This window comes from Urocitellus parryii, chromosome 3 (genome assembly GCF_045843805.1).
Source record: "Urocitellus parryii isolate mUroPar1 chromosome 3, mUroPar1.hap1, whole genome shotgun sequence".
NCBI classification, from domain to species: Eukaryota; Metazoa; Chordata; class Mammalia; order Rodentia; family Sciuridae; genus Urocitellus; species Urocitellus parryii.
This window is the reverse complement of record NC_135533.1, coordinates 54,166,003-54,193,001: the sequence shown is the minus strand read 5'-3', so window position 1 is coordinate 54,193,001 and position 26,999 is coordinate 54,166,003. Positions and strand designations below refer to the sequence as shown.

At 34.8% G+C, this 26,999-nt stretch overlaps 2 protein-coding genes across 2 annotated transcripts in view; one reads left to right on the top strand and one right to left on the bottom strand.

Moving 5' to 3' along the window:
- Nucleotides 1–247: 247 nt before the first annotated feature.
- On the top strand, nt 248–22,398 carry Dld (dihydrolipoamide dehydrogenase). The gene is made up of 14 exons (XM_026395763.2): nt 248–387; nt 1,787–1,865; nt 5,359–5,438; nt 5,936–6,004; nt 8,364–8,433; nt 9,320–9,420; nt 9,700–9,843; nt 10,433–10,534; nt 17,970–18,160; nt 19,118–19,288; nt 19,826–20,015; nt 20,463–20,600; nt 21,464–21,553; nt 21,649–22,398. Exons 1-14 carry the CDS (start codon nt 349–351, stop codon nt 21,712–21,714), a joined length of 1,530 nt encoding a protein of 509 aa, XP_026251548.1. The 5' UTR covers nt 248–348; the 3' UTR covers nt 21,715–22,398.
- Nucleotides 22,039–26,999, bottom strand: part of Lamb1 (laminin subunit beta 1) — a 70,052-nt gene continuing 65,091 nt past the window's right edge. Inside the window, exons 31-33 of the mRNA XM_077795962.1 lie at nt 26,710–26,886; nt 25,012–25,171; nt 22,039–24,861 (exon numbers count right to left, since the gene is read on the bottom strand). Of these exons, the coding sequence (XP_077652088.1) occupies nt 24,725–24,861; nt 25,012–25,171; nt 26,710–26,886 (474 nt within the window). The 3' untranslated portion in view covers nt 22,039–24,724. The remainder of the gene's footprint in view (nt 24,862–25,011; nt 25,172–26,709; nt 26,887–26,999) is intronic.

Sequence of the window (26,999 nt, the reverse complement as noted above, 5' to 3'; positions counted from 1 at the left end):
GTCAAGCTTTCCATTTTGCATCCTGTATTGGGCAAACGATAGTTTTATTTGTTTATTTCATTTTCCACGTATAAAATTGCAAAGCAGCTCCTGACGTTTTGACAGCTTCCTCTAAAATGATCGCGTAACGCTCCACTGCCACAAAGCACCATGTTTTTTTTTTTTTTTACGGCAGCTTACGACGCCGAATCTGACAAGAACACCTCGACCTCGCAGGCCAATCGCTCTGCGCCCGGGTGATGACGTAGGCTTCACTAGTGCATGCGCAGGGTGGGGAGACCTTGGAATAGCAGTGGGGCGGCTCAGCGGAGGTGAAAGGATTGGCGAAAAGGAAAGTACGGGGGAAAAATGCAAAGTTGGAGTCGTGTGTACTGCTCCTTGGCCAAGGTGAGAGCCGACTGGCTGGGGTCGGGCTCAGCCTGGAGTACGAAGAGCTCGCTCACAGGTCCAGGACGCGGCCTTTCGGGTGGTGGTGGGAGAGGCCGGCGCCCTGGCGAGAGTCCCCTCTTGACCCGGGCTTGGCTCGTTGGTAACCGCTGGTTTTCCGATAGCGGCAGTCGAGAGGCGGGCCCGGGCTGTGTACAGTCCCCGCTAGTGTGTGGCGACCTGTGGTCTCTCACACTGCATCTCCTGGGCTGAGGGGCGTACGGGTCTCCCATAGGCCTTCACTTTGGCAGGGGAAGTGTAAACCACCCTTCTCACTTACGGTCTGGCTCTTCATACCTTTTTCGAAGTCCTAATCCTGACCCCTGAGTGGCCTAATTTTCTGCTATTGGTAGTAACCTTGGGGTTACCCCAACATATAGCGCTAGATGAGGGCCTCTGTGTTTGTAGTTCTGAACTAGTGTCCATTGCCATCCCTCAAGTCCTCCAACAGGCTTGTATTTTTAATTGCATCGGGTTATCGTTTCATTCATCTACCAAATACAGCCAAATTGTATGTATCTGGTTCAGAGCTGGGTATTACAAAGAACTTAAAGATAATGTAGCAATCAAACTTTCAAACCTGAGGTATCTGTGTTCCTGAAAGTAAGTGAAACATGCCTGAAGTCAAGCTTTTTAAAGAGAGGCAGAGCAGTGAGTAAATTCAGAATTGACACTCTTCTTTGCTTTCTTTACTTCAGGTGCAAGAGTTGCCTTGGAAAAGAGAATATTACTACATCAGAGTAGATTTTTGTTACTGCCTCCCATTTGATAGGGGCAGGTGTCGCTCTTTTTAGGAAATGATAGCCTTAGGTTTGTAGAGGTTGACATTAAGATGCAGTTTGTGGAACTACAGTAACTACAGAATAAGTACATTTTTAGTGCATTTTCTTGAATACCTTGTCTAATTTGCAGTTCCTAGTTGATGGCTCAAGAACATGTAAGTAAATAGGGACTGTACGTACTTGGTAGGGTAGAGTAGGAAACCATAGTTACAAGTAAAATAATTGTTGTAATGCAGATTCAAGTCCTTGAATTTTGAAATTTCAACATTAATTACGGCATTAATGATCCCCAGCACAAAAAAATTAGCCATGCTTTCTGAAAAAGTAATATTTATTAGGTTAAATATGAAGTGATTTGTTGAATATCTGAAATGAAAAATAAGTATAGTAAGCTGGGATTGTGAAAAGTGCAGATGATGACCAACAAAGAGAAATTGATATTACTTCTGTGTGCTAATAGAAGATACATTGAAAAGCAGTGCTTGATTTATTTGCCCAAAGTTGTTGTACTTTCATAAGTCTTCATTAGTTCTATGATTTGTATTTTACATAATAGAAAAATTTCTCCTCATTTCTAGAGAGGCCATTTCAATCGAATATGCCATGGCCTACAGGGAGTTTCTGCAGTGCCTCTGAGAACTTATGCTGATCAGTCAAGTAAGTACCTAGTACAACAGTACTAGAATTAACTGACAGTTTGTTTGTGTTTTAATGTAAAAGCAGGTGAATATTGAATTATAAGTAATCTGTGCTAGAATTCATTTGTTTATGTATTTATTCACTGAAATGTTTATTGAGCACCTAGAGTCTTCTGGGTGGTGAACAAGGCAAAACCCTGCTATTATGAAACTTAACAAGCTGGTAATAAAAGAAAAATAATACATAAGTAACACATAAATACCCAGGAGGTAATTGAAACTAAAAGCAGTAACTGGAGTAAGACTATTTAAGATAAGGTGTCAGGGAACACCTTTTTGAGCAGATGATGTCTGAGCAGGGCCCTCAGTGGAAAGAGGAGTGAGAGGGTTATTTCTGCAGTGAGAAAGGTCTGAAATGGGAATTAGCTTGTGAGGTTTCAGGAATAGCAAGAATGCTTATGCAGCTTGTGCAGAGACCCTCAGAATGTAAAATCAGAGATGTTGGCAAGGATCAGATAATGGAAGCTTTGTAAATCAGGCCAAGTAGTGTGGATTTGACTCCAAGTATGATGGGGAACAACTGAGAGATTTTGAACTGAGGAGCAATTTTCTATATTTGCAATTTGAAAAATTAATTGATTTTGCCTACTGGGTAATATTGTGTTGGTCGTTTTAACAATTTAGAATGGTGAAATGATTTTTGGTGTCCTGGATGAAAATCTTTATGGGTTTATCAAAAGCACCTTTTAAAAACTAGCAAAATGTACCTAAAAGGAAGCTGTGGATTATGGAATTTTCTTCTTCATACTTTTAAAACGTGAAGTATATAAATAAAAATTGATATTTTTTTTAACTCCCTAATATGGATATTGATTATTTGAAATTATCTGTTTGATCTTTACCAGACTCACCTAATTGGATTATAAGTAAAAAATTGTATGTCTTATAAAACCTCATTGTAGAAACTTTTAGCTAGGGGTAATTGTGACAGTCGGTCTCCCTGCATTCTGTGAAATAATTTTATCCTGAATCCTTAAGTATTATCAAACTATTATTTCAGATGTTTTATTCTTAGAAGAAAGTTGGGGGCAGAGGATTCTAGTCCCAAGTAACCAACAGTGAGTAATTTATTTTAGCTTTGAATAGGTCCAGAAATCTTTTTTTAAAAAATGTTTACTTTGGGCTGGGGTTGTGGCTCAGTGGTAGAGCGCTGGCCTAGCATGCAGGAGGCACTGGGTTTGATCTTCAGCACCCCATAAATGTAAAATAAAGATATTGTGTCCACCTAAAACTAAAAAATAAATATTAAAAAAATATTAACTTGATGGTGGGAGGAAAATGTTGGACCCGTTATACCCTATGTCTCTTTTGTTAAATGGAAATATTACTTATTATTCTCAACTTATATAAGATAAGTTTTAGTTTTTTATTTCCTAAGCATACTTTTCATGGCTAAATTTTTATCTTTGGAGTTATTGCTTTTTATATGTGTAGATACTCCTTGAGCAGAAACTTAGGTTTTAATGGAATTATATTAACACTGATAACTTTTTTCTTTTTTTGGTACTGGGGATTGAACCTGAGGGCACTTTACCACTGAGCTACATCCCCAGCACTTTTTATTTTGAGTCAGGGTCTTGCTAAGTTGTTCAAGCCCTCTACTCTACTTATCTTTCTGCTATTTACTTTTAGTTTTTTTTTTAAGTGTTTTATGGATGTACATGATGGTGAAATTTCACTGTGGTATATCCATATAGGTACATAGGAAAGTTAGGTCAGATTCATTCTGCTGTTTTTCCCACCTCATCTCTTCCCCCTCCCCCTCAGTCCCTTTCATCTAGTCCACTGACCTTTTTTTTTTTTTCCTATTTTGATGTAATTCTATTTTTATATAATTTTTTCTATTTTGATGTAATATTTTTTCTAATTTGATATAATTTCTCTTATTTTTCCTCTCTCAGATTTGACTTTATTATAATTCTTTCTCTAATTAGATATAAGAACCAGGACCATGCATCATATATATCACAAGAACATCATGAAATACATGCTCTTAGTATTTGATTTTGGGTAGATGGAACAGACTGTACATCAGTAGACCAGTATAATTCTGTGTATGTAAGCTAACACTTCTGTTGAAGCTTCCTGGGTAAACCGAATATGATATGAGATTTGAGAAATAGTGACAGAAAAGATGTGAGTGTAAAAATTACTAACCTGGACTTTTTCAAGTAAAAGATAGGGAAATCAGTGAAGAGCAAGAGAGTAAGATCTTAGTTGGTCTTTAGCAGGACTAGAACAAGGGTAGCAGTGTAGCAGTATAAGGTGTTATGGAGGATGGGAATAAGACTGGAGACTGCAAGACTAAAGTTGCATCCCCACAAGCCTACTCCTCCCTTCATTCCCCTCTCCACAAACCAAAGTTCCTTCGTTCTTCCCTATTCCATCGCCCCACTATGGAGCAGCATCTGCCTGTCAGAAAACACTCAGCTTTGGTTTTTTTGGGATTGGCTTATTTCACTTAGCATGATATTCTCTAGTTCCATCCATTTTTTAGGGTCTTGACTTATGTTCTTCCTGTCCTTACAACCCTTGGGTTATAGATATCAGAGGATGTGCAATTTCAGGTGAGATCAAGTATAGAGTGAGTGTGGGAGAGTATGACTGTACACTGGAAATTAAGGCCACTGACAATTAAAAAACATCCTCTTCCAGGTCCCAATGTACATTATTTTGTGTTATGATGCTGTAAATTATATATATTTTTTGTGGTCTTTATTTTGTAGATGGAGGAACAAACATGAAGCAGGTTAAATTACTCACCTAAAGTCATATACCTAGTAATCATAAAGCTCAATTGTTCTTCTCTGGAATTTTAGTTTATGGTGGCTGAAATTAAGGAATGGAATAGTATTAAATATTGGGAAATTTATTATTAGTAGAAATAGCTTGGTTTTGCCTTGCCATTCAGTTGCTAGATGATTTATTTGGCTAGTCAGTTGACCTCTCTGAACCTCTTGTTTCTTCTTTGAAATGTCATATTTATTCCATGCTTATCTTCTTCATCTTACAGAAAGTCAAAGTCACTTGGCCATGATCAGACATTAGTAAGTGGCAGAGCAGAAATTTGAAGTATTATTTCAGATTCCAAAGATAGTCTCTTTCCTTTATATAGACTTATCTTCCAGTGTTCTAAATTCCTGTCAGTTATCATTAAGGAAAACTACAGAATTTAGCAAGGTCACTGGATACCAGTAATATTATAGTTGTATTTCCATGTGTTATAATAAATAATTGAAAATAAAAATGAAATTTAAAATAAAAAAATGAAAATTTTAATTTGTGCCATATTTACTAGTATCAAAGAATGTCAAGTTAATAGGAATATTGTTTAGAAAATGCTGGTTATTGGCACTTTCTTGGAGATTTAAATCTTGGGTTTTTTTTTTAATAGCACCTTTTGGTAAGTATTAAGCAACTTACTATTTTATATCAATTTGCTTTTATTATAGTTGATGCTGATATAACAGTGATAGGTTCTGGTCCTGGAGGATATGTTGCTGCCATTAAAGCTGCCCAGTTAGGCTTTAAGGTAAGATTAAACTAGATGTTGATTTGCTTTCAAACAAAAGCAAACAGGACAGGTAGATCATATTCACAAAATACTTTGCAGGTAGAAACATAATAAATAATTTCTTAACTCTATAGATTATTTGTAACCCTGAGACTGATAGAGGGTTTATTTGGTTGTAGTATTCTCAAGGAATTGAAAGTAAGACCCTTTGTTTTTCCTTTCCTCCTGAAACTTTTCACTTGAGCTTCTAATCACATTTTGGAAGATACAGTGATAGAAGTAAAACATATATATGGTAATGTTAAACAAAAATACCTTTTAGAGTAATTCATTTTGAAGCTAGCTTGTGTTTTTTTATTCAAATGATGAATTTTAAAGTTATCTATGTGTTAGTCCCTGAAAAATAGTTCAAATAGATTGTTTTGCAGAACAATTAAGACAGATGCATTTAGAATTTTAGTGAACTGAAACTTTGCAAATTTCATGCAGTTAACTGATATTTTCTTTGGTTGTAGACAGTGTGCATTGAGAAAAATGAAACACTTGGTGGAACTTGCTTGAATGTTGGTTGTATTCCTTCTAAGGTGAGCATGTATTTTGAATAGTGCAGAGATGTTTTTTCATTGGCCACAAAATATAAGGATGTATTGAGACTAGATTATTAGACTAGATTATTGAGAGTAGATTATTATTATTATTACTAATAATAACATAATACAGTTATTATTAGATAATAACTTAATAATTAATATTATTAATAATAACTTAATTCTTACTTGGGTCATTTACTTCTTATTAACTTAATACAGTTAATAAGAAGTAAATGACCCAAGTAAGATTAGGAAAGATACATTGTTTTCTTTGTAAAACAGTGCTGTCACCAGCCTGCCACTCATTCCTGAAATAGCTTTTTCTATCAATACCTAACCTTTCCATTTAAAATCTGATGATCCATTTTCTTTTTCTTCATAGTTTTCTTTCCTAATGAAGCAGATAATGAATAGTAAATTCTATTAGGTTCTTATGTATGTAAATATGACTGCCTTTTTCTTTTTTTATTTAATTGTTTTACAATAGAATGCATTTTGACATATTATACACAAATGGAGCACAACTTCTCATTCTTCTGGCTGTACATAGTGCAGAGTAGTGTAATCATACATGTAAATAGGGTAATTTCTGTCTCATTCTACTATCCTTCCCATCCCAACAGTCCCATCCCTCCCCTCATTCCCTCTACACAAACCAAAGTTCCTTCATTCTTTCCTATACTCCTGCCACACTATGGATCAGCATCTGCTTATCCGGGAAAACATTTGGCTTTTGTTTTTTTGGGGATTGGCTTATTTCACTTAGCATGATATTCTCTAGTTCCATCAATTTACCTGCAAATGCCATAATTTCATTCTTCTTTAAGGCTGAGTAATAGTTCGTTTGTGTATATGTATACATTTTCTTTATCTATTATCTGTTGAAGGGCATCTAGATTGGTTCCATAGTTTAGCTGTTGAGAATTGAGCTGCTGTAAACATTGATGTGGCTGTGTCACTGATGTATGCTGATTTTAAATCCTTTGGGTATAAACTGAGAAGTAAGATAGCTAAGTCAAATGGTGGATCCATTCCAAGTTTTCTGAGGTATCTTCATTCTGATTTCCATAGTGGTTGCACCAATTTCATCCTTGCCAGCACTTATTGTTGCTTGTATTCTTTTTTTTTTTAAATATTTTTAGTTATACATGGACACAGTATCTTTGTTTATTTATTTTTATGTGGTGCTAAGGATCAAACCCAGTGCCTCGCATGTATGAGGCAAGTGCTCTGCCACTGAGCCACAACCCCAGTCCATTGCTTGTATTCTTGATAATGGCCATTCTGACTGAAGTGAGCTGAAATCTTAGCATAGTTTTGATTTGCATTTCTCTAATTGCTAGAGATAATGAACTTTTAAAAATATGTTTGATCAATTGTATTTCTTTTTCTGTGAAATATCTGTTCAGTTCCTTAACTCATTTATTGATTGGGTTATTTGTTTTTATAATGTAAGTTTTTTGAGTTCTTTATATATCCTGGAGATTAGTGCTCTATCTGAGGTGCATGTGGTAAAGATTTTTTTCCCATTCTGTAGGCTCTCTCATCATGTTATTGATTGTTTCCTGTACTGAGAAGAAGCTTTTTAGTTTGAATCCATCCCACTTATTGAATCTTGATTTTACTTCTTGCGCTTTAGGAGTCTTGTTCAGGAAGTCAGGTCCTAAGCCAAAATGATGGAGATTTGGGCCTACTTTTTCTTCTGTTAGGCACAGGGTCTCTGTTCTAGTGTCTAACTAGGTCTTTGATTAACTTTGAGTTGATTTTTGTGCAGGGTGAGAAATAGAGGTTTAATTACATTTGTTACATATGGATTTCCAGTTTTCCCAGTACCATTTGTTGAATACGCTATTTTTTCTTCAATGTGTGTTTTTGGTGCCTTTGTCTAGTATGAGATAACCGTATTTAATATGGGTTTGTCTCTGTGTCTTCTGTTTTGTACCATTGGTCTGCATATCTATTTTGGTACCAATACTATGTCATTTTTGTTACTGTTGTTCTGCAGTATGATTTAAGGTCTGGTATTGTGATGCCTCCTGCTTCACTTTTCTTTCTGAGGATTGCTTTGGCTATTCTGGGTCTCTTATTTTTCCAAATGAATTTCATGATTCTTTTTTCTAGTTCTATGAAGAATGAACATGACTGCCTTTTTTTATCTGCCATGTTTGGTTTCTGTTCTTGTTGGTTGAATTTTTTATTTCATTATTATTTGTCTTAGATTAATTACATAAGAAGATAATGTGAACTGGTGTAGTCTTATGTACTAGTTCATGTAGAGAATGTCATTTCATAAGTGCTTTTTGATCGTTGAGAGTCTGAGTAATTGATAATTTTGTCTTGTTGCTTTTTTTAGGCTTTGTTGAATAATTCTCACTATTACCATATGGCCCATGGAAAAGATTTTGCATCTCGGGGAATTGAAAGTAAGTATACTTTTTATATTTAGTAACATTTTGGGGCATACTTGATTCTTCTTGCTAAATACTTTCATATGGCTAGTATTTGTGAATAGATGTTTAATGAGGGAAGAGGAAGATAACAAATCTTAAAAATGTAGAGATTTACTTAAGATTACTTAGATCCAGATTTTTTTGCATGGTATGTTTTTTTCCTTTGCAGACTTTTGCCAGATGTCTACTAATTTTGTTGTAAATACTCATTTTTCATTTCCCTAACATCTTGAGAACCTGGGGAAGCTGGATTCCTGAGTTTGGTGAACAGATAAAGGAGGGAAGGCTTCCTCAAGTTGTTGGTAGTAGAAAGGGCCAAGGAGATAGAGAAGGATGAGGCATAGTAGAATAAAAGGAGGATATTTTGTAACAATTGAATTTGATGGGTCTTCTTCCATACTTTTTGGGGTTGTTTTCACCCTTTCTTTCTAGTTATTGTTATCCGCCTGAAGTTTTCTAGGAAAGACCTAAATATACCTTGAGTTATTAACTTGTCCTTCATTTTTTCCTTTATAGCAGTAGGTTTCTGAGAGAAAGGACCATGTGTAGGCAATCAATGACTATAGAGGTGTTGTATATACACTAAAACAAATATATTACCCATATTTTATTTTGCACTGCATTTTTACCTCCGATACACATAGTACAATGTTTAATAAGCTCTGTTATTGTGATATGATATGTTGGCTTTTGTCTTCTGTGATTTTTAAGCTAGCTATTAGATTTAAAAATTTTAATTCTGATTTTTATGCAATTCTATCAGCATTAAACCAATTTTTCAGACCTTGATTAGTAAAATATACCACACATTGCCTCAAGAATTTAGCTATAGACTTAAGGTTTATTTAACAAATTACAGTGTCTGAAGTTCGCTTGAATTTAGAGAAGATGATGGAGCAGAAGAGTACTGCAGTAAAAGCTTTAACAGGTGGAATTGCCCACTTATTCAAGCAAAATAAGGTTGGTGTTCATCTTGTAGATTTCTGTTTAATTTTATATGCACATTAAACATTATACATTATGCTAATACAGTGGTGCTATTCGAACTTGCCTACTGGGGGATATTTGCTTAATTTAAAGACAGTAATAACCAGAAATAGATTTCTCTGACATGTACACAATTTTTTAAGTACAAAAGCATTTTGTATTTTAAATTAATTACTGAATATTTTTTCCCTGTTACTCATGTTTGTCAGAAAAAATCATTTTAAGCTTTGTGAATTTATAAACTTTATAAAGGTTGTTCACGTCAATGGATATGGAAAGATAACTGGCAAGAATCAGGTCACAGCTACGAAAGCCGATGGCAGCACTCAGGTTGTTGATACAAAGAACATTCTTATAGCTACAGGTTCAGAAGTTACTCCTTTTCCTGGAATCACGGTATGCTTTATAAATTTACACCTGTTTTACCCTTTCTTTAGAAATAAGTTTTATAAGTTACGCTCAGTGGCCTAATCTTGTAATCCCAGCTACTTGGCTGAGGGAAGAGAATTGGAAGTTCAAGGCCATTCTCCTTAGCAAGAGCCTGTCAAAATAAAAATAAGAAGGTCTGAGAATGTAACTCAGCATAGAGTGCCCCTGAGTTCAATTCCCAGTTTACTTTACTTTATCTAATTTATGAATTTTTTGAATGAGAGATTTCTGGCTGAAATATATTTTTTGACAATCATTAGGATTTATAAAGTTACTTATCTTACTTATTAACTGCAGGGAATTTGACCAGATAACATAAATTTTATATTAAGATATATAGGAGTTCAATCTAAAGTTAATTTTGGAATGCTGAATAGTAAGATTTAAGGTTAGCATTATTAATGGAATTTGATGAAATTGGTCATATAGAGGTCATAGATACTTCAAAAAAAGGTCTTAATTTTTTCAGTGATTTTTATGGAATGAGATAGCAGTTTATAAATTATTGGTTTTTTCCAAGAAATTTTGATTGTGTCTTTTGCTTTTCTTATCATAGATTGATGAAGATACAGTAGTGTCATCTACAGGTGCTTTATCTTTAAAAAAAGTTCCAGAAAAGATGGTTGTTATTGGTGCAGGAGTAATTGGTGTAGAATTGGTAAGTGGTGTCTTTCTCTTACTACCTCCATGGAGTTGGATTTAAAGCCCCTGTTTTATTCTTGTATAAGCCTATTAGTGTTGAGTTTTGCTTAAACACTTCTAGTAATAATGAATATACTTTTTCTTCTGAGACACTCTATTTAGATCATTAATAATTAGAACATTCTCCTATATTTTATAGTCTGCTTCTCTGTTTCTTCCACCCTTTCTATTCTTTGAAGATAATCTAATTTTTGGGGGTGGGCGTCGGGGAAGGGTACTGGGATTGAACTCAGGGTAGTAGCCACTGAGCCATATTCCCAGCTCAATTTTTTTATTTTATTTAAGACACAGGGTCTCAGTGAGTTGCTTAGTACCTCACTTTTTGCCGAGGCTGGCTTTGAACTTGTGATCTTCCTGCCTCAGCCTCTTGAACCGCTGGATTAGAGGCCCATGGCTAATTCTTTTTTAATTTGACAGCCCTAGATGCTAAAAGATGTCTCTTATTCTGAGAAAAATTGCAAGACTATGCTTCTTACACATCCTACCTACCCTGGCTCTTTGCTCCCTCCTAATTTATGTTTTATAATTAATAGACAACTTGGAGTTCTCTGAGCACCATGCTATTTCATACCTTCTGCTTGTTTCATAACTTCACCCTTTCTGTCCATCTGGCAACTTTCCACATATTTCCAGTGACCTTTTCCCTTCATTTTAGGTATCCTCTTCTAGGACCATTGTACTTTTCATCACCAAGAATTGCTCTGTTTCTGAAATCATAAATTCAGACATTTTATTCTGTAACCACAATCTTCTTTATTTTTGCTCAGTTACTCTCAGTGTACTCTATACTCCATATTTTCTATTCCAGAAATCCTGTATGTTTTTGCCATTTGCTTTTTCCTGTCATGAATGCTTTCTTTATCAGTTTACACAGTCCATCACTTTAACCACTCTCTTATATGGTGTCACTTGCCTCAATGGTTCTGTTATATTGCTTGGCAGAAATAGTTTAATTCAACTCTTGTTGAATGCAGTTGTATGACTTTTTAATGCTATTGCCATTGTTATTTCTGGAGAAAGGTAAATCCTGTGGATTCATGCCTATATAAATTCTTTGGTCACAAACCTTAACAGGTTCCTCAGCCTGGGTAACCACCCATAACTCCCCTCGCTGGTACACTGTCCTGATCTTGTAGTGGCTGTTTTCTTTCTCACTTTTTTCATACTTCTGCTAGTACATTGTCTTTTGCCTGCAGATGTCCTTTTCTCCTAAAGAGCACACTAAAGAGAAACCATGAGATGACAGCTCCCTCCCCTTTGGATGACAACTTCCTTCCCTTGATGCCCCACATTTGAAAATGACCTTACTAGCTGTTTTTGCAGCTTTCCTTTTGCTCTCCTTCTTGTTACTGTGGAAATGCTGTTTGCTCTGTGATTAATCCCTTCACCTGAGCTTGGTAGCACATCATTTTTTTCCTTCTCAGGAGCTTGGTTTTATGATTTTTATTCTTTCTTGTATTTTTCAGTTTTTAAACTCTTTCCTGCTTCTTCTCCCTTTTCATTTATAGTTGAGCTTGCCTCTACATGTATGTATATATATATATATATATACACACACCCCTCCACACATGCTCAGGTGCATCCACGCTTACAGAGATAGGCTTACGTACATATAAATAAGCCTTCTCTTGATCCCAGACCTTTCAGCTAATTTTCCTCTCACCTTTTCACTACTACAGTTGTTGAAAGAGTTGTCTCTGCTCTTTTTTATCAGCTCCCACACAGTCCTCAGTTCATGGATTCTGATATCAATAGATTGCTTCTGATAAGGACATGACTAGATTTATTGCTCAATCCAGTGGACTACTATTTTGCAGCAGTCAGCATTGTGATTTCTTGCCTTTAAAACTCTCTAGCTTCTCTGTTTCCGTATTCTGCTGATTTTATATCTATCCTTTGAGTTGACTTCATCTGTACCTTTCCTTTCTTGCTGTCCCTTTAATTGTGAGTAATACTCTAGATTCTGTTTCCAGGTTTTCTCCTAGACCCTTTTTGTCTTTCACAGAATATTACTCTCACTCTAGTTATTCAATGACTTACAATATCTGTAGCCTAATCCTCTCTCCTTGCCTCTAGACTTTCATATCTGATTGTACCAACGTCTCCATTTGTATATGTCACAAGCATTCTGTTTAGTAAATGTAATTTCACTTTCCTGTGCCCATTCTCCCTCTTCACCCCAAATAAATCCAAACCTGTTTCTCTTCTAACACTTCTACTTCAATAAATGGTACTGCCACCCATATGGAGGTAAGCAGGAAGATTAGAATTATACATCTTTATTTTATTTTATGTGGTGCTGAGGATTGAACCCAGCACCCTGTGCATGCCAGGCAAGCGCGGTACTGCTTGAGCCACATCCCTAGCCCACATATGTAATTTTTAATTTGTTTTTTTGAGATGGGTCTTGCTATGTTGCCCAGACAGGCCTTGAACTCATAATCCTCCACTTAGCTTCCTGAATAGCTGGGATTCCAGGTATACATCTTCATGCTTGGCTAATCTTTTAAACCTAACTAAAGACTGTTTTGTCCACTTCCTCACATTATTCCAATCTATTTTTTAGTTTGATTCTGATATTTATATACTTGCCTGCTTTTTTTTTGCCTTTTGTGATTCAGAAATTTGGAGAGACTGTTAACTGAGGAATGCAGTCCCATTATCAGATCTCATCTTCTTTGATGGAGGATACTACCTCTGGTGTCATTCAAGTTGTGACCAGGATAAAGTACTGGAGATTGAACCCAGGGGTGCTTTACCACCAAGTTACATCCTCTACCCTTTTTATTTTTTGGGACAGAGTCTTGCCAAGTTGTTGAGGTTGGCCTTGAGTTTGCCATCCTCCTTCCTTAGCCAAGTAGCTGGTATTATGTGCCACTGTACCTGGCAATGCCACAGTGCTTAACAAGTTATAAACATCTCTGAGTCTCTGTTGGTCTATCTATATTGAGACTTTATTTGAACACCTTGCTGATATCAAAATGTACCACATTAACCAGTCTAGAAAATAAGAGCAATTTATGTGACCTGTTTGGAACACTAGAGGTAGCATCTAATCATTGTCAAAACAGACAGTTTCTTCTAGTATTTTGTAGTGACTGATCTCTATTCCATGTTCCAGAATCTATTCTTTTCCATTTTTTTGAAAATTTAGGCAATATTTTGGCAATTCCTTTATGCTAAAGTTAACAGAGTTCACTGATAATGTCTAATGTCAAACTAATTGGATTGATCATGGAATTAACTCATTTGAAAATGGGCTTCACTTTTTGTCTAAAGATATTTTATTCATTCCATTATAAATTTGTTCTCATAGGTTGCTAACAAGAACATTAAAGGAATAATGATTAATTGATTGGTTGGTTGATTTTAGTACTGGAAATTGAATCCAGGGCCTTGCTTATGTTAGGCAAGTGCTCTACCACTGAGCTACATCCTAACCCTTTTTATTTTTATATTGATACAGGGTCTCCCAAAGTTGCCAAGGCTTGCCTCAAAATTATGACCCTGCTGCCTCAGCTTCCCAAGTCACTGGGACAATAGGCATATGCCAGTGCACCTGGCCTAGGTTTCCTTTTGTTGGTCAGTGTAACATCCTCAAGAAGTGATTCCATTTCTTCATTTTAGCACTTTTGCTTTAGGTTTTTTACAAGCCTTATGCTTTAGTAAGCTTTTTTGCCGCTGTGACTGAAAGATCTGACCAGAACAATTTTAGGAAAGAAAAATTTGTTTGAGGGCTCATGGTTTCAGAGGTCTTAGTCCTTAGAAGACTGGCTCCATTCCACAGGGCTGGAGGTGAGGCAGAACATCATGGTGGGAGAATGTGGTGGAGGGAAGCTGCTCACATGGTGATCAGAAGGCAGAGAGAGAGTCTCCACTTGCCAGATATGAATATATACCCCCAAACTAGGTCCCCAGTTCCCACTTCTTCCAGCCACACCCTACCACTTCAATTAGTACTCAGTTAATCCCTATCGGGATTAATTTACTGATTGGGTTAAGACTCTTAAAACCCAATCATTTCTCCTCTGAACCTTCTTGTATTGTCTCACTTGTGAACTTTAGGGGGATTACCTCTCCATAACATCTTAGGTCATTACCATAACATCTTAGGTCATTTTCAGACATTCTGACACAATGTTTTAGATGTTTTTTTTATTGTATTGAATTAGTTTTCACATCTTTTTAAAAACTTAGGGAATTTACTGTATACTCATATCTCTTTCCTTTTTCATAAAGATTTTTATATGACTGTATTTTTATTTTTTACGGTTTGCCTGCCTGCTTCGGTTTTGGTGGTGGAGACCATAGGATTTAGAGGACTGGAGATGTAAATCAGTGATGGAGCACTCCCCTAAAATGGGTTCAATTCCTAGGATGTCAAGTGAAAAAAATTCCCAGTTCTCTAAATTTTGTTAGGCATTGTGGCACATGCTTGTAATCCCAGCAACTCAGGAGGCTGAGGCAGGAGGATCCCAAGTTCAGGGCCAGCCTCAGCAGTTTAGTGAGGCCTTAAGCAATTAGTGAGACCCTGTGTGAAAATAAAAAGGGGCATGGATGTAGCTCAGTGGTCAAGTGCCCTTGGGTTCAATCCCCAGAACTCCCTACCCTGCCCCACATTCCCTACCCCACAAGAAAAAGAGAACATAGGTTTTGGAATAGTACATATTTAAATTTGAATTTCAGCTCTGCTTTTTATTGACTTTGTGTTCTTGTTAAATTAATAAGCCTCTGAACTAGTTCTTCATAATGGTGATACAAATCCTATGTAGCTTTTAGGATTATTGTCAGGTTTTAATAAAATGACACATTTAAAACAATGCCTGGCATGTAATAAGCTCTATAAATAAAAGGTGGATATTGTTGGAATTTTGGAATCAGTTTAGGATAGATGAACTTATCTGTGTTCATCATTCCCTACTTGAGTGATACTACTCCAAGATAATGCTTCTTACTCTTTCCACACTCCTATTTCTTATTATTTTAATTTAGTTTCAGAAGAGTGCTGTTGCATTTAAACAACTTTATTGAGAACTAATTCACATATTGTATAATTCTCCCATTTAAAGGGTTTGATTTGATGGTTTTATTTCATAGTTCACAGTTGTATAGTTATCACATTGCATAATGCTAGAACATTTTCCTCACCTGAGGGAAAAAAAAAACAGGTGCCCATTGGCAGTCATTTATCCATTTCTCCCTTCCTGGAAACTCATCTACATTCTATGTCTATGGATTTCCTATTCTGGACATTCTTATCAGTGGAATCATACAATATGTAGCATTTTGTGTATGGATTCTTTCACTTAACATAATGTTCTGAAAATTCATTCAAGTTGTAGCATGCTGTCTATACTAATATCTTTTTATAACTGAATAATATTCCATTCTATGGATATTATACATTTTATTACCTATATTCATCAATTGATAGACATTTAGGTTGTTTCTCTTAGGGACTATCATGAATAACAGTGCTATAAATATTCATGGATAAGTTTTTATGTAGTTGTGTTTTTATTTCTAATGGTTATGTACCTAAGAGTGTGATTGTTCAGTCACATAATAATTCTGTGTATTAATTTTTTTTTAACACCTTCCAAAATGGTGACTGCATCATTTTTACAGTACCACCAGTGATTCATGTTTTAATTTCTCTTTTTCCTCACTAATACTTAGTACTGTCCATATATTTTTTTTGGACCACTGAACCACATCTCCAGCCCTGTTTATTTTTTTATTTTTAGACAGGTTCTCACGAAGTTGCTTAGGGCCTTGCTAAATTTCTGAGGGTAGCTGTTCATACAGGATCCTCCTTCCTCAGCCTCCCAAGCTACTGGGATTACAGGCATGCGCCTCTGCGCCCTGCTCTTATGGTGGTTTTAATTTACATTTTTCTAGTGATTTGTAGTCTTGAGAGTTTTTGTTTGTGCATAATTGCTATGTTTTCATCTTTGATGAAAGTGTTCCAGTATTTTGTGTGTTTTTTATTGGTGCATTTTTTTTCCATTGAGTTTGAAGAGTTCCTTGTGTATTCTGTATCTAAATCCTTTATCACATAGATTTTTTGCAATATTTTGCAGATCTTTGCAAAAGTCTGGCTTTTGCTTTTGTGTTCTTAATATTTCTAAGTTTTTAATTTTGATGAAGTCCCATTTATCTTTTGCTTGTTTGTTTTATGGATTGTGCTTTTGATATTGTCTCTAAGATATCTAGATATTAGATCTAAGATTGTCTTCTGTGTTTTCTTTCAGAAGTTTTATAATCTTGGGTTTTAGGTTCAGGATGCATTTTGAGTTAATCTTTGTATAGTCTCACTGTTGGATTTTTAGTGACTCTGTATTGCCTCTTTTTAACCCAGCTCTCACCTCAAAATTTTATTAAATTTGTAAAATGAATGTACGAAGCTAATTGAAAGAGTAAATTTTTAGCTAATTTTAAATTAAATCACTAGGTGATTTTGTTCCTCCATTTTTTTTTATTGGTGCATCGTAGTTGTACACAATGATGGGATTTGTTGTCACATTAGTACATGCATACAATATAGCAATATAATTTGGCCAATATTATTCTTCATACTAGGTGATTTTTTTAATATAATTTTGTGCAAAGGGTATGTTCTTTGTTTATCATACTTTATTATTTAATGCTATAAAATGACATTCATCTTGCTTGTCATGTGTATGTTATGCAGTTATTCAGAAGTTATGCTAATTGTTAAAATATGGTTAAAATAAAAAAACAGTGTTCAGCCAGGTGCACATTGGTGCACATCTATAATCTCAGCAACTTGGGAGGCTGAGACAGGATAATTGCAAGTTCAAAGTGAACCTCAGAATTTAGCAAGGCCCTAAGCAACTTAGTGAGACCCTGTCTGAACACTTAAAAAGCGGACTAGGGATGTGGCTTAGTGGTTAAGTATTCCCAGGTTCAATCTTTAGTATCAAACAAACAAGCAAACAAAAACACTATTTAGCTGAAATTATACTTTGAATAAAATTAACCTTTCCTTTGTTGATAAAATATGAAGCCAGTTTAATATTTTGATTCTTATTTTCTACTTTTTCTTTAGAGCACTTTAGCATGAATTTTACTTGTTAATCTCCCCTGCAATAATATAAGGGCCCCAAGGGCAGGAATTTCGTGGGTTTTGGTCATTAATATATGCCTAGTATATAAAAGCATATGTAGTACATAGTTAGTGCTTAATAAGTTTTGAGTGAATAAGTGAATATATGAAGTTATACCCATTTATTTCAGAGTTCATTTTAAACCTCTTTCTAATAAAAGTATTAGCAAGAGAAGAAACTGTCTTAAGTAAATTATTTAAGATGATTCAATAAACATTTGCTATGGAAATCTTTATCTATTTTTAAAATTGTTATTTGTAGGGTTCAGTTTGGCAACGACTAGGTGCAGATGTGACAGCAGTTGAATTTTTGGGTCATGTTGGTGGAGTCGGAATTGATATGGAGGTATCTAAAAGCTTTCAACGCATCCTTCAAAAGCAAGGATTTAAATTTAAATTGAATACAAAGGTTACTGGTGCTACCAAAAAGTCAGATGGAAAAATTGATGTTTCGTAAGTATAGTACATTTATTTTTGACATATCATCCTTGTCACCTTAAGAAACACTCGATCAGCTTAACAAATGTATTGGGTTTCTATAACATAAGGTGATTTTATTGCTTATTGTGTGACTCAGTATTATCTATCAACTTAGTGCACTGAAATTCATGATTTAGTTGGTGTTAGACAAAATTAACCAATATTCTTATTGTAATATTCCTTTTCATAATTTGTGTTCACAAAACTTAAAGTTCCCATTGTTGAGTAAAATTAATATAGTATTTTTAGGCAGAAATCAATAATATGAGATTGTTTACTGTGTCTGTATTCTACTTATTAAATACTTGATTTATGCAGCTGATGAATGGCAGAATAGTTCTTAACTGATTCTAAGATTTATGTTTTTTGCTTTTTTGTTTTGTTTTGTGTTGCTGGGAATGGATCCCTAGGCCTTAAAAACCCTAGGCAATCAATCACATCACCACTGAGCCTGATCCACACCCCCCACCCTTGAGACTTGTGGTTTTTCTTTTTGGATGTTACTAGGGATTGAACCCAAGGGTACTTTATCACTGAGTGACATTCTAGTTCTTTTTATTTTTTCTTTTGAGACAGAGTTTTGCTAAATTGCTGAGGGTCTTACTCAGTTGCTGGGGCTGGCTTTGAATTTGGCTACTTTGCCTCACTTCCCAAGTAGCTGGGATTACAGGTGTGTGCCACTGTGCCTCTTACTGAGAACTCTATTTTTAACTATTATATTACATTGCCTGTTTTTATTAGAGTTTAATGATAAAACTCTAGAGGATGTATACATTTTTCCCATTGTCTGACTCAGTTTGCTTATAATGAAGTAAACTTAACATTATTAGAAATTTCATCAAGCTTTGAGAAGTCTTTGATTTAAAATTTCTTACTATCACCTATCTTTATAGATGTGTGTTTAACAGTTATACACTGTTCATTGTTTAGTATTGAAGCTGCTTCTGGTGGTAAAGCTGAAGTTATCACTTGTGATGTACTCTTGGTTTGCATTGGTCGACGACCCTTTACTCAGAATTTGGGACTAGAAGATCTTGGAATTGAATTAGATCCTAGAGGTAGAATTCCAATCAATACCAGATTCCAAACAAAAATACCAAAGTAAGTTGGGTAATTATTTACATTTTCAGTTTATGTGTATGTGTATGTATTTTTTTCTTTTATTTGCATGCAGGGTTTGTGTTGTCGAGGCGGGTCTTGAATTCCTGAGCTGGCTCAAGTGATCCTCTTAACTGAGCCTCTCAGATGCTGGGCATTTACAGTTATTTTAAAGTTTATTTCAAACATTGTTTTAAAAATAAGACACTTGTTATATTTTAAAAAAATGTGTCAACTTGGGGGAAGAATAGTGTACTTAGAAGATGTAAAATAAAAAAGAACTTAGTGAATTTTTTCCATTGCTTATAGTTGAAGAACTGTATTTGATATGTGTTTTGGTGACTTATTAACTAGAAGTGCAATTATTTATTTCTTCATTCACTTATTTTATTATTATGCTGGGGATAGAACCCAGGGTCTCACACACATGAGGCACTGAGCTACACCCCCAGCCCTAGAAACATTTTTGTTAACATGGTGTAACTGAAGAAGAGTATCCTTGATTTCAGAAGTTCACTGTTTCTTTTGATCTCTTGGTAGTATCTATGCTATTGGTGATGTGGTTGCTGGTCCAATGCTGGCTCACAAAGCAGAGGATGAAGGCATTATCTGTGTTGAAGGAATAGCTGGTGGTGCTGTGCACATTGACTACAATTGTGTTCCATCAGTGATTTACACACACCCCGAAGTTGCGTGGGTTGGCAAGTCAGAAGAGCAGTTGAAGGAAGAGGTAATTCTGAACATGGGCAGTTTTATTTCAGTGTTTGAATTGATCTAATGACACTGGTGACTGATAAACTATTAATGCAATACTAGATGCTTTTTTAGTAATTGTGGAGAACATTAGATTTTATGTATTTTTTCCTTTGTTGGCATCAAAAAGAGCTCATTCACTCTTTAGGTTTATCAGTCGTAATAGAGGGAAGAATAAGCTGCCTGTACTAAAAAACTAATAATTTCAGAGCTTTTATATTTGACTTGAAATAGACGGACATACATTTATATTTGCTTGCATTTATACCCAAAGTAGATTTCATTAACATGCTTTTTGGTCTTTCTGTATGCTCTGTGGACAACTGCCTTCTTGGGATTTGTTTTCTGTACAAATAGTAGATGATTTCAGTAATGGAGATGAATTTTTTCAGTGCTTATGAAAGTTCTCATTTTTGTCTCACAGGGTATTGAGTATAAAGTTGGAAAATTTCCCTTTGCTGCTAATAGCAGAGCTAAGACAAATGCTGACACAGATGGCATGGTGAAGATTCTTGGGCACAAATCAACAGACCGAGTACTGGGAGCACATATTCTAGGACCAGTGAGTATTGTAAAAATAGAAATTCCATTGAGAATCTTGGAAAGCATTGCTATTTTACAGGTTAATTTTAAACTACCTGGTATTTACATTCTGATGTTATTATCAACAAAAGTTTGAATAAGGCTTCTGTGCATCATTTCTACCAGGGTACCAACAGTACTCTCACAGTCTTGATATAGTAGTATATCATCTATACTACAGCTAAATCATCCCTTTAAAACATACACTACGCCATATCCCTGCTTAAAACCCTCCAGCGGTGCTTTTAAACTTCAAACTGTTAAAGATGAGCCCTCACTGAATCTAGCCTTACTCTGCTCACCTTTCTGACCTCATCTCTCTGTTCTCCCTGTCTATTCTCACTAATTTTTTACCACATCAGTCTTATTTTTATAATAGGCCTTTGTGCTTGTAGGATCTTCTGTCTAGAATGCTCTGCCTCCAGATTTTGTTCTTGTTATTCCCTCCTAAGGGAAGCCTTCACTCAGTCTACAGTGTATTCTTCCCCTAGGTATCTGCTGTAACAATATATGATATTTGAGTGCTTTCTATGTTGCTTTTCCTAAGTATATACATTAACCTTATTTAATTTTTATAATAGGCTTGTGAGATAGGTGCTATTATTGAAGTGATGAAATTAAATGAAGCACATAGAGCCAATGAGTGGTTGAGGTAGCGAGTGAAGTGATTTGAATCCATCTGGCTTCAGAGCCCAAACTCTTCTGTGTCACCTTTTCCTGAATTTTCCTCAGTTGCCATAATGGCAAACAAGACTTAAAATTCTGTTCTCTTAATAATTGCTATCCTATTAGTACACAGTTGTTTTCCCTTAAAGCAAAATTACTTTTTGGCTTATTTTAAAGGGTGCTGGAGAAATGGTAAATGAAGCTGCTCTGGCTTTGGAATATGGAGCCTCCTGTGAAGATATAGCTAGAGTCTGCCATGCACATCCGGTAATTATTAACAACACACAGAATTATGGGCTACCTAAACTTTCTTCTGACCCACAAATATTTGATTTTTAATTTTACATTTTTTTCCCTTGCAGACCTTATCAGAAGCTTTTAGAGAAGCAAACCTGGCTGCATCATTTGGCAAATCAATCAATTTTTAAATTAGAAGATATATTTTCTGAAATCTCCTGGAAGCTTTTGTAGAGGTCACAGGATATGCTCACAGTTCCAACAATTCTAGGACTGAATTATGAAACTTTTGGAAGGAATTTAATAGGCTTGGAAAGAATGGAAAGTCTATATTTTGAAATATTTTGTTTCAGTGCATTACTATGCAGGACAAAAAGCTATTAATAATAGAATCCTGCAATGTTTTCATCAACCCATATTTTCATGCTACTTATGAAAGGCTCAACCTCCTTCAATTAATGTTAAGTGGCTTTTATCTGATTCAGTAAAGTTGGATTTATTTTTTACAAGGATGGAGCCTAGAGTATGGTTTGTCAGCAACTGTGTTTGAAAGAAGGTGATCAAGTTATTTTAAATCTGGTTTTCATATTGGAAACAAATCAGTTATTAGAACTGATTATTAAAACAGTTATTAAAATATATATGAACTGAACTCGTGTAAATAAAGTGACCATCTCTTCCATTTCAAACTCTTAAAATTCTTGCAGTTTAGGGATAGAATTTATGTATTTCAGGGGTTTTTAAAGGTTCCATTGAAGCTTACAAATCTGTTACAGTTACTCAAGAGTCTTATCTACAGAACTCAAATATTAAATGGAGACTCAAATGTATTATAGTAAGGAATGAAGATACCAAAATAAATGTCTTAATATTCACTTACTGGTTATTCTAAGTGCATGTTGAGATGGCCCTGATTCATTTATGACTACATCTGGTGTATATTTTATTTATTACTTTTATAGTTCTGAATATCTCTTTTTCATATTGTACAACATTAAGTACATCATTTAAAAAGTCATTTCTCTTTCATCTGCTTTACAGATACCTAGTAAATGTTTAGCATATACTATTGGAGAAATACAACATAAAGGATCTTAACTTGCTGTCTTTTTCTATGTCATTTTCCTTGGCTGAGAAAACGATCATTTCTTTAAAGAGTTATAAAGTTGCATTTACTGATAAGATAAATAACCATTTTAAATACTTAAGGCCAAGTACTAAATGCTAAATAGGCTTTTCCATGCTATAACTAAATTTGAAAATCATTTCAGATTCCTGAAGTTTTCATATTTGGTATAGATTGCAGAGACTTCTAAAAAGGAACATAAAAATTTAAAATATTAGCAATAGGGAAACTAGATATTCACTGGATTGCAATCTAAAGGTTATAGTTTTTAGGAAAGTTTGGAGATTGATTACAGTCAGTTGATTGTAGCTAAAATGAAAAGTTTATTAGTCTTTAATTACATTATATGGTTCACATTTTCCTTTATTGTGTTTAGTGATCTTAGGGATTATATTATAGTCATGACTGGTGTACTATAAAGACCGGCTTCTCTTATATAACTCTGAAAAATATTGAAAAAAAATTAATTGGGCAGTTGACATAAACTTCATACTTTTGTTGGGTAGGGGAACTGCTAAAATTTCTAGTGTTTTAGCTTTATTTGAGCTGCCTGAATATATATAGTTTAAAAACTAGCTAGGAATTGGGCCAAGGGGGTCTTTACTTTCCTTGAGACTTTCCCCTTCATATTCCAGCTGTTGGGGTTGCCCCAAATTGTCTTCTGATTCTCTAACAAAGAAACTTGCTTTTTGCTTTCCTCAAGTGACAGCTTTTTAAAATGGGACATTCAGTCAGTTTTTGTTTCCTGCTTTAGTGTCAACTCACCTAGCTTCCCATCTGTTTTGGTTGCTCTCCAGTGCCTTTACAGTTTTTATTAAATATATCTTGTTCAGAGTTTGCAGTTGTTAGTAGTAGAAGAGTTGTTGTGATAGTTTACTTTGCTATTATTGCAAGTGACCTTCATCTTAAAAAAAAATCTCAATATTTTGATGCTAGTTTATTTAAATTTCAGGGAAAATTTGTAGTTAAGAAATTGAATGAAATATAATAAACCCATCTTAGAGGTTCCATTCAGTATGAGGTGGGGAATAAAGTCCTAGAATCAATGTTTAAATGTTCACTTACTGTTAGCGACTTAGTTTTCAGTATTATGAGGGCCTGTGAAGAGTGAGCTTAAGTTTAAAATTATTATAAAGTGAAAGCTTTTTAATTTTAACTGAAAAGGCATGGGGAACAGAGATGGTTTTTGCTATTTAAGAAAAAAATAATAGTTGCTCTAATGGTAAGATACTACCACTTTGTTATTAGAATTCAAAAAAAGTTACAAATAATTGCCTTAGACTAGAGGGACATTGACTTGTTGTCTAAATTCCAGCTGTTCACATAACTTACCTAGGCCTGATTTCAGATGCAGTTGTGCTGGATATATGAATGCATAGTTTTGGTATAAGAAGATAGTAGCTGGGCTGTAATCTAGTTAATTCAGCTACATAATTGACACTGTCTTGGCAATTATACTGTAGTGACTTAACTTTATAATTAATAGTAGCATTGCTCTGAAGGCAAAAAGCAGTAAACTGTAAACTGTGGCCTGATTCTAAGTGGTAAAACTTATAAACCACAATTACAGAAATTGCTTTTGTACACATTCCTAGAGCAAAGTATACTTGCAAGAGCTGGAGATTGGAGCAACTAAGCAGTCACTGAACAGTGAAGGCTTCTTAGGCGCTATCCCTCCTCAATTTCTACCTGGGAATCCAACCTGGAAGTGATTTTTTAAGGGGTAGATTTTTGGAAGATGGTGACAAGACAAGATGGGTAATAGAGCTTATTTAAAGATATAACAAATTTGGGTCTTCAAGGAGGCAGTAAGCTTTTATAAATTCATCTTTACATTGAAAAAAAATTCTTTGTTAAAAAGGATTTATGAACACTAAATCAGCAAATGTAATGTAAGAATTATACTGTTTATATAAAAGCACCATACTTTATTTAACTTCATACAAAATTTGGTGATTAAAACATTAAATAGGTAATGAGTTTTATTTTGAACATCATTATATCAGTTTTTTAAATGTAACTATTTTATATTTTACTTTGGTCACCTCAGCCATCTTATAGCCTTTTCTTCTTTGTTACAAGCAGGTGCTATAAACAGCAACTTTCTGGCTTATATCCTTAAGGAGTGAACGGACCTCTCCTTCCAGTCTCACTAATTCTTGAGCTTTATCTTCTAAGTATTTTTGATTGTCCTCATATTTTCTTTCTAAATCTGTGGAAGATAAAAGAAAACATTAAGTCTATGATGAGCTGAAAACCTGGTCCAAACTGTGTTTATAAGGCTCTATTTACTTACCTAAGATAAAGCTAATAAACTTTCACCTTTTAAAGAGAAAGTGAGCCCAAGTGAAAAAAGACCCACCTTTGAGTAGTTGCAGTTTGCTGTTTGCTTGAGCCAGAAGTGTTTTTGCTTCATTTTGTAGCATTTCAGCTTTCCTTCTGGCATCAGCCGACTCTTCAGATTTTTTGGCAATTAAATTTTCTACTTTCTTATACTTTTCATCAAGTTCACTGTCCAGAGTCTGCAGTTCCACATTTAGACACAAAGAGGTGATAATGTCAGTAGTTATATCTAAGAGTCATTGTGTAATTATGCAGCAAGCTTGGACCATAAAGATGCTAATTCACAAGGCAAACATTCTGAACACTGTGGAGGCTTCATATTAAGTTATGATTTCAAAAAAATTTTTTTTTTTCAGAAAAATTTTGGCATTGCATCTAAGCCCTCAGATGAACATTTTTCCATAGAAAAGTAGCTTAACTACATGGAGAGCTTCATAAAGTAGACTAGACTACACATCAAAGAAAGTCCATCTGAAGAGATGAAGGATCCATCTGCATTTTGACTAATACAGGGTTTGAAAACTGGACATCAGGAAATCCAAGGAAAAGGGCAAACAAAAAAATTAGGAAAGAAGAGTAAGATTATAGCAATATAAAAAAGTGGGTAAGGAGAGAATTGCATTGGTTTAGGAAAAGTAGCTACAAATGATTCTCCTGAAAACTGTTCAAACAGTAGTCATGGAAATTTCATTTCAAGGTATTTTGTTCTTCATTGTTATGTCATTTTTATGTAAAATGCCTTATAAACAGACTACTTGGGAGACTTCTGTCCTTCAAACTGTAGGAAACTACAGCAGAAATGATAGCTGCAATAAACTTCATATATTGTTTTATTTTCACTGAGTGGTGTAGGGAAGTTAACATTTATGTACTTAGAAACTATAGCAAGTGGGGCTGGGGTTGTGGCTCAGTGGTAGAGCACTTGCCTAACACACGCGAAACTCTGGGTTTGATCTTCAGTACCACATAAAAAAATAAAAAATAATAAATAAAATAAAGGTATTGTGTTCAACTACAACTAAAAAATATTAAACAACGAAACTACAGCAACTTAGGAAAAATTCTGAGAAGGAAGGAATTAGAAAAATCATTTTACAGTTTTAATACCTCCCCACAAGTTTCAAAAGTATCTTTGGAGATTAACATTTATCTGCATAAATTTAGAAATTGAATGCATACTTCAAGCATTATCTGGCTTCTAGCTCAAAGTTTGGCTGATGTAAAATTTTCTCTGCAAAATATAGTACCTTCTAATGAGAAGGTGTAGTTAATTCAAAATGAGTCTGAAAGAGGTGAGATTTGATTTCCTACAAGCCATTCTCTATATTGAGATCTAGGCTTTTTCCGTTCTGCTTTTAAAGTATTCTCAAATGGCTTTTAAAGTATTCTCAAATTACTATATGCTATAAAGATCTTTCTGATTAAAATATAGACATGCAAGTTCAGTATATGTATTTTAAGACTTACCCCTAGTTAACCTAGTTAATTCCAGTTGGGATTTGAAGTCCTAAGTCATATTTATTGGACCCTTCTAATATCTACTTCTATACTTTTCTATTTATATCTTTAAAAACTTATTTCAAAATAGGTCATTTGGAATGTTTCTGGTGAATAACCATGTCCCTTATTATCTGTCCCTTATTAATCCTAAGTTAGACAAGGAAGAGATTCGTTGAGATTTTATTAACTTAGCTATGAAGTTCAAAGATTTACTTACCTTTTTAACATCTTCTGCACTTTGTTTTACAGTATATACTACTTTTTCAATGTATTCTGCCTCCTCAGAGTTATGGGCAGCCTTCCGTTTAAGTTCTACCACGTTCTTTTCTAGTTCACTGAGGCGCTGGGAGGCATTGGACAGTGTTTCCTCGGAAGCTGCTGTTTCAGATTCGATCTACAAGTATAATTTCAAGAACCCAGCCAATCATTAGTTTAAGAAATGGTAAGAATACTATGAGTACAAGTTTAGTGGAAGATTTAGAAGGATGCTATGTCATTTTTTTCTAT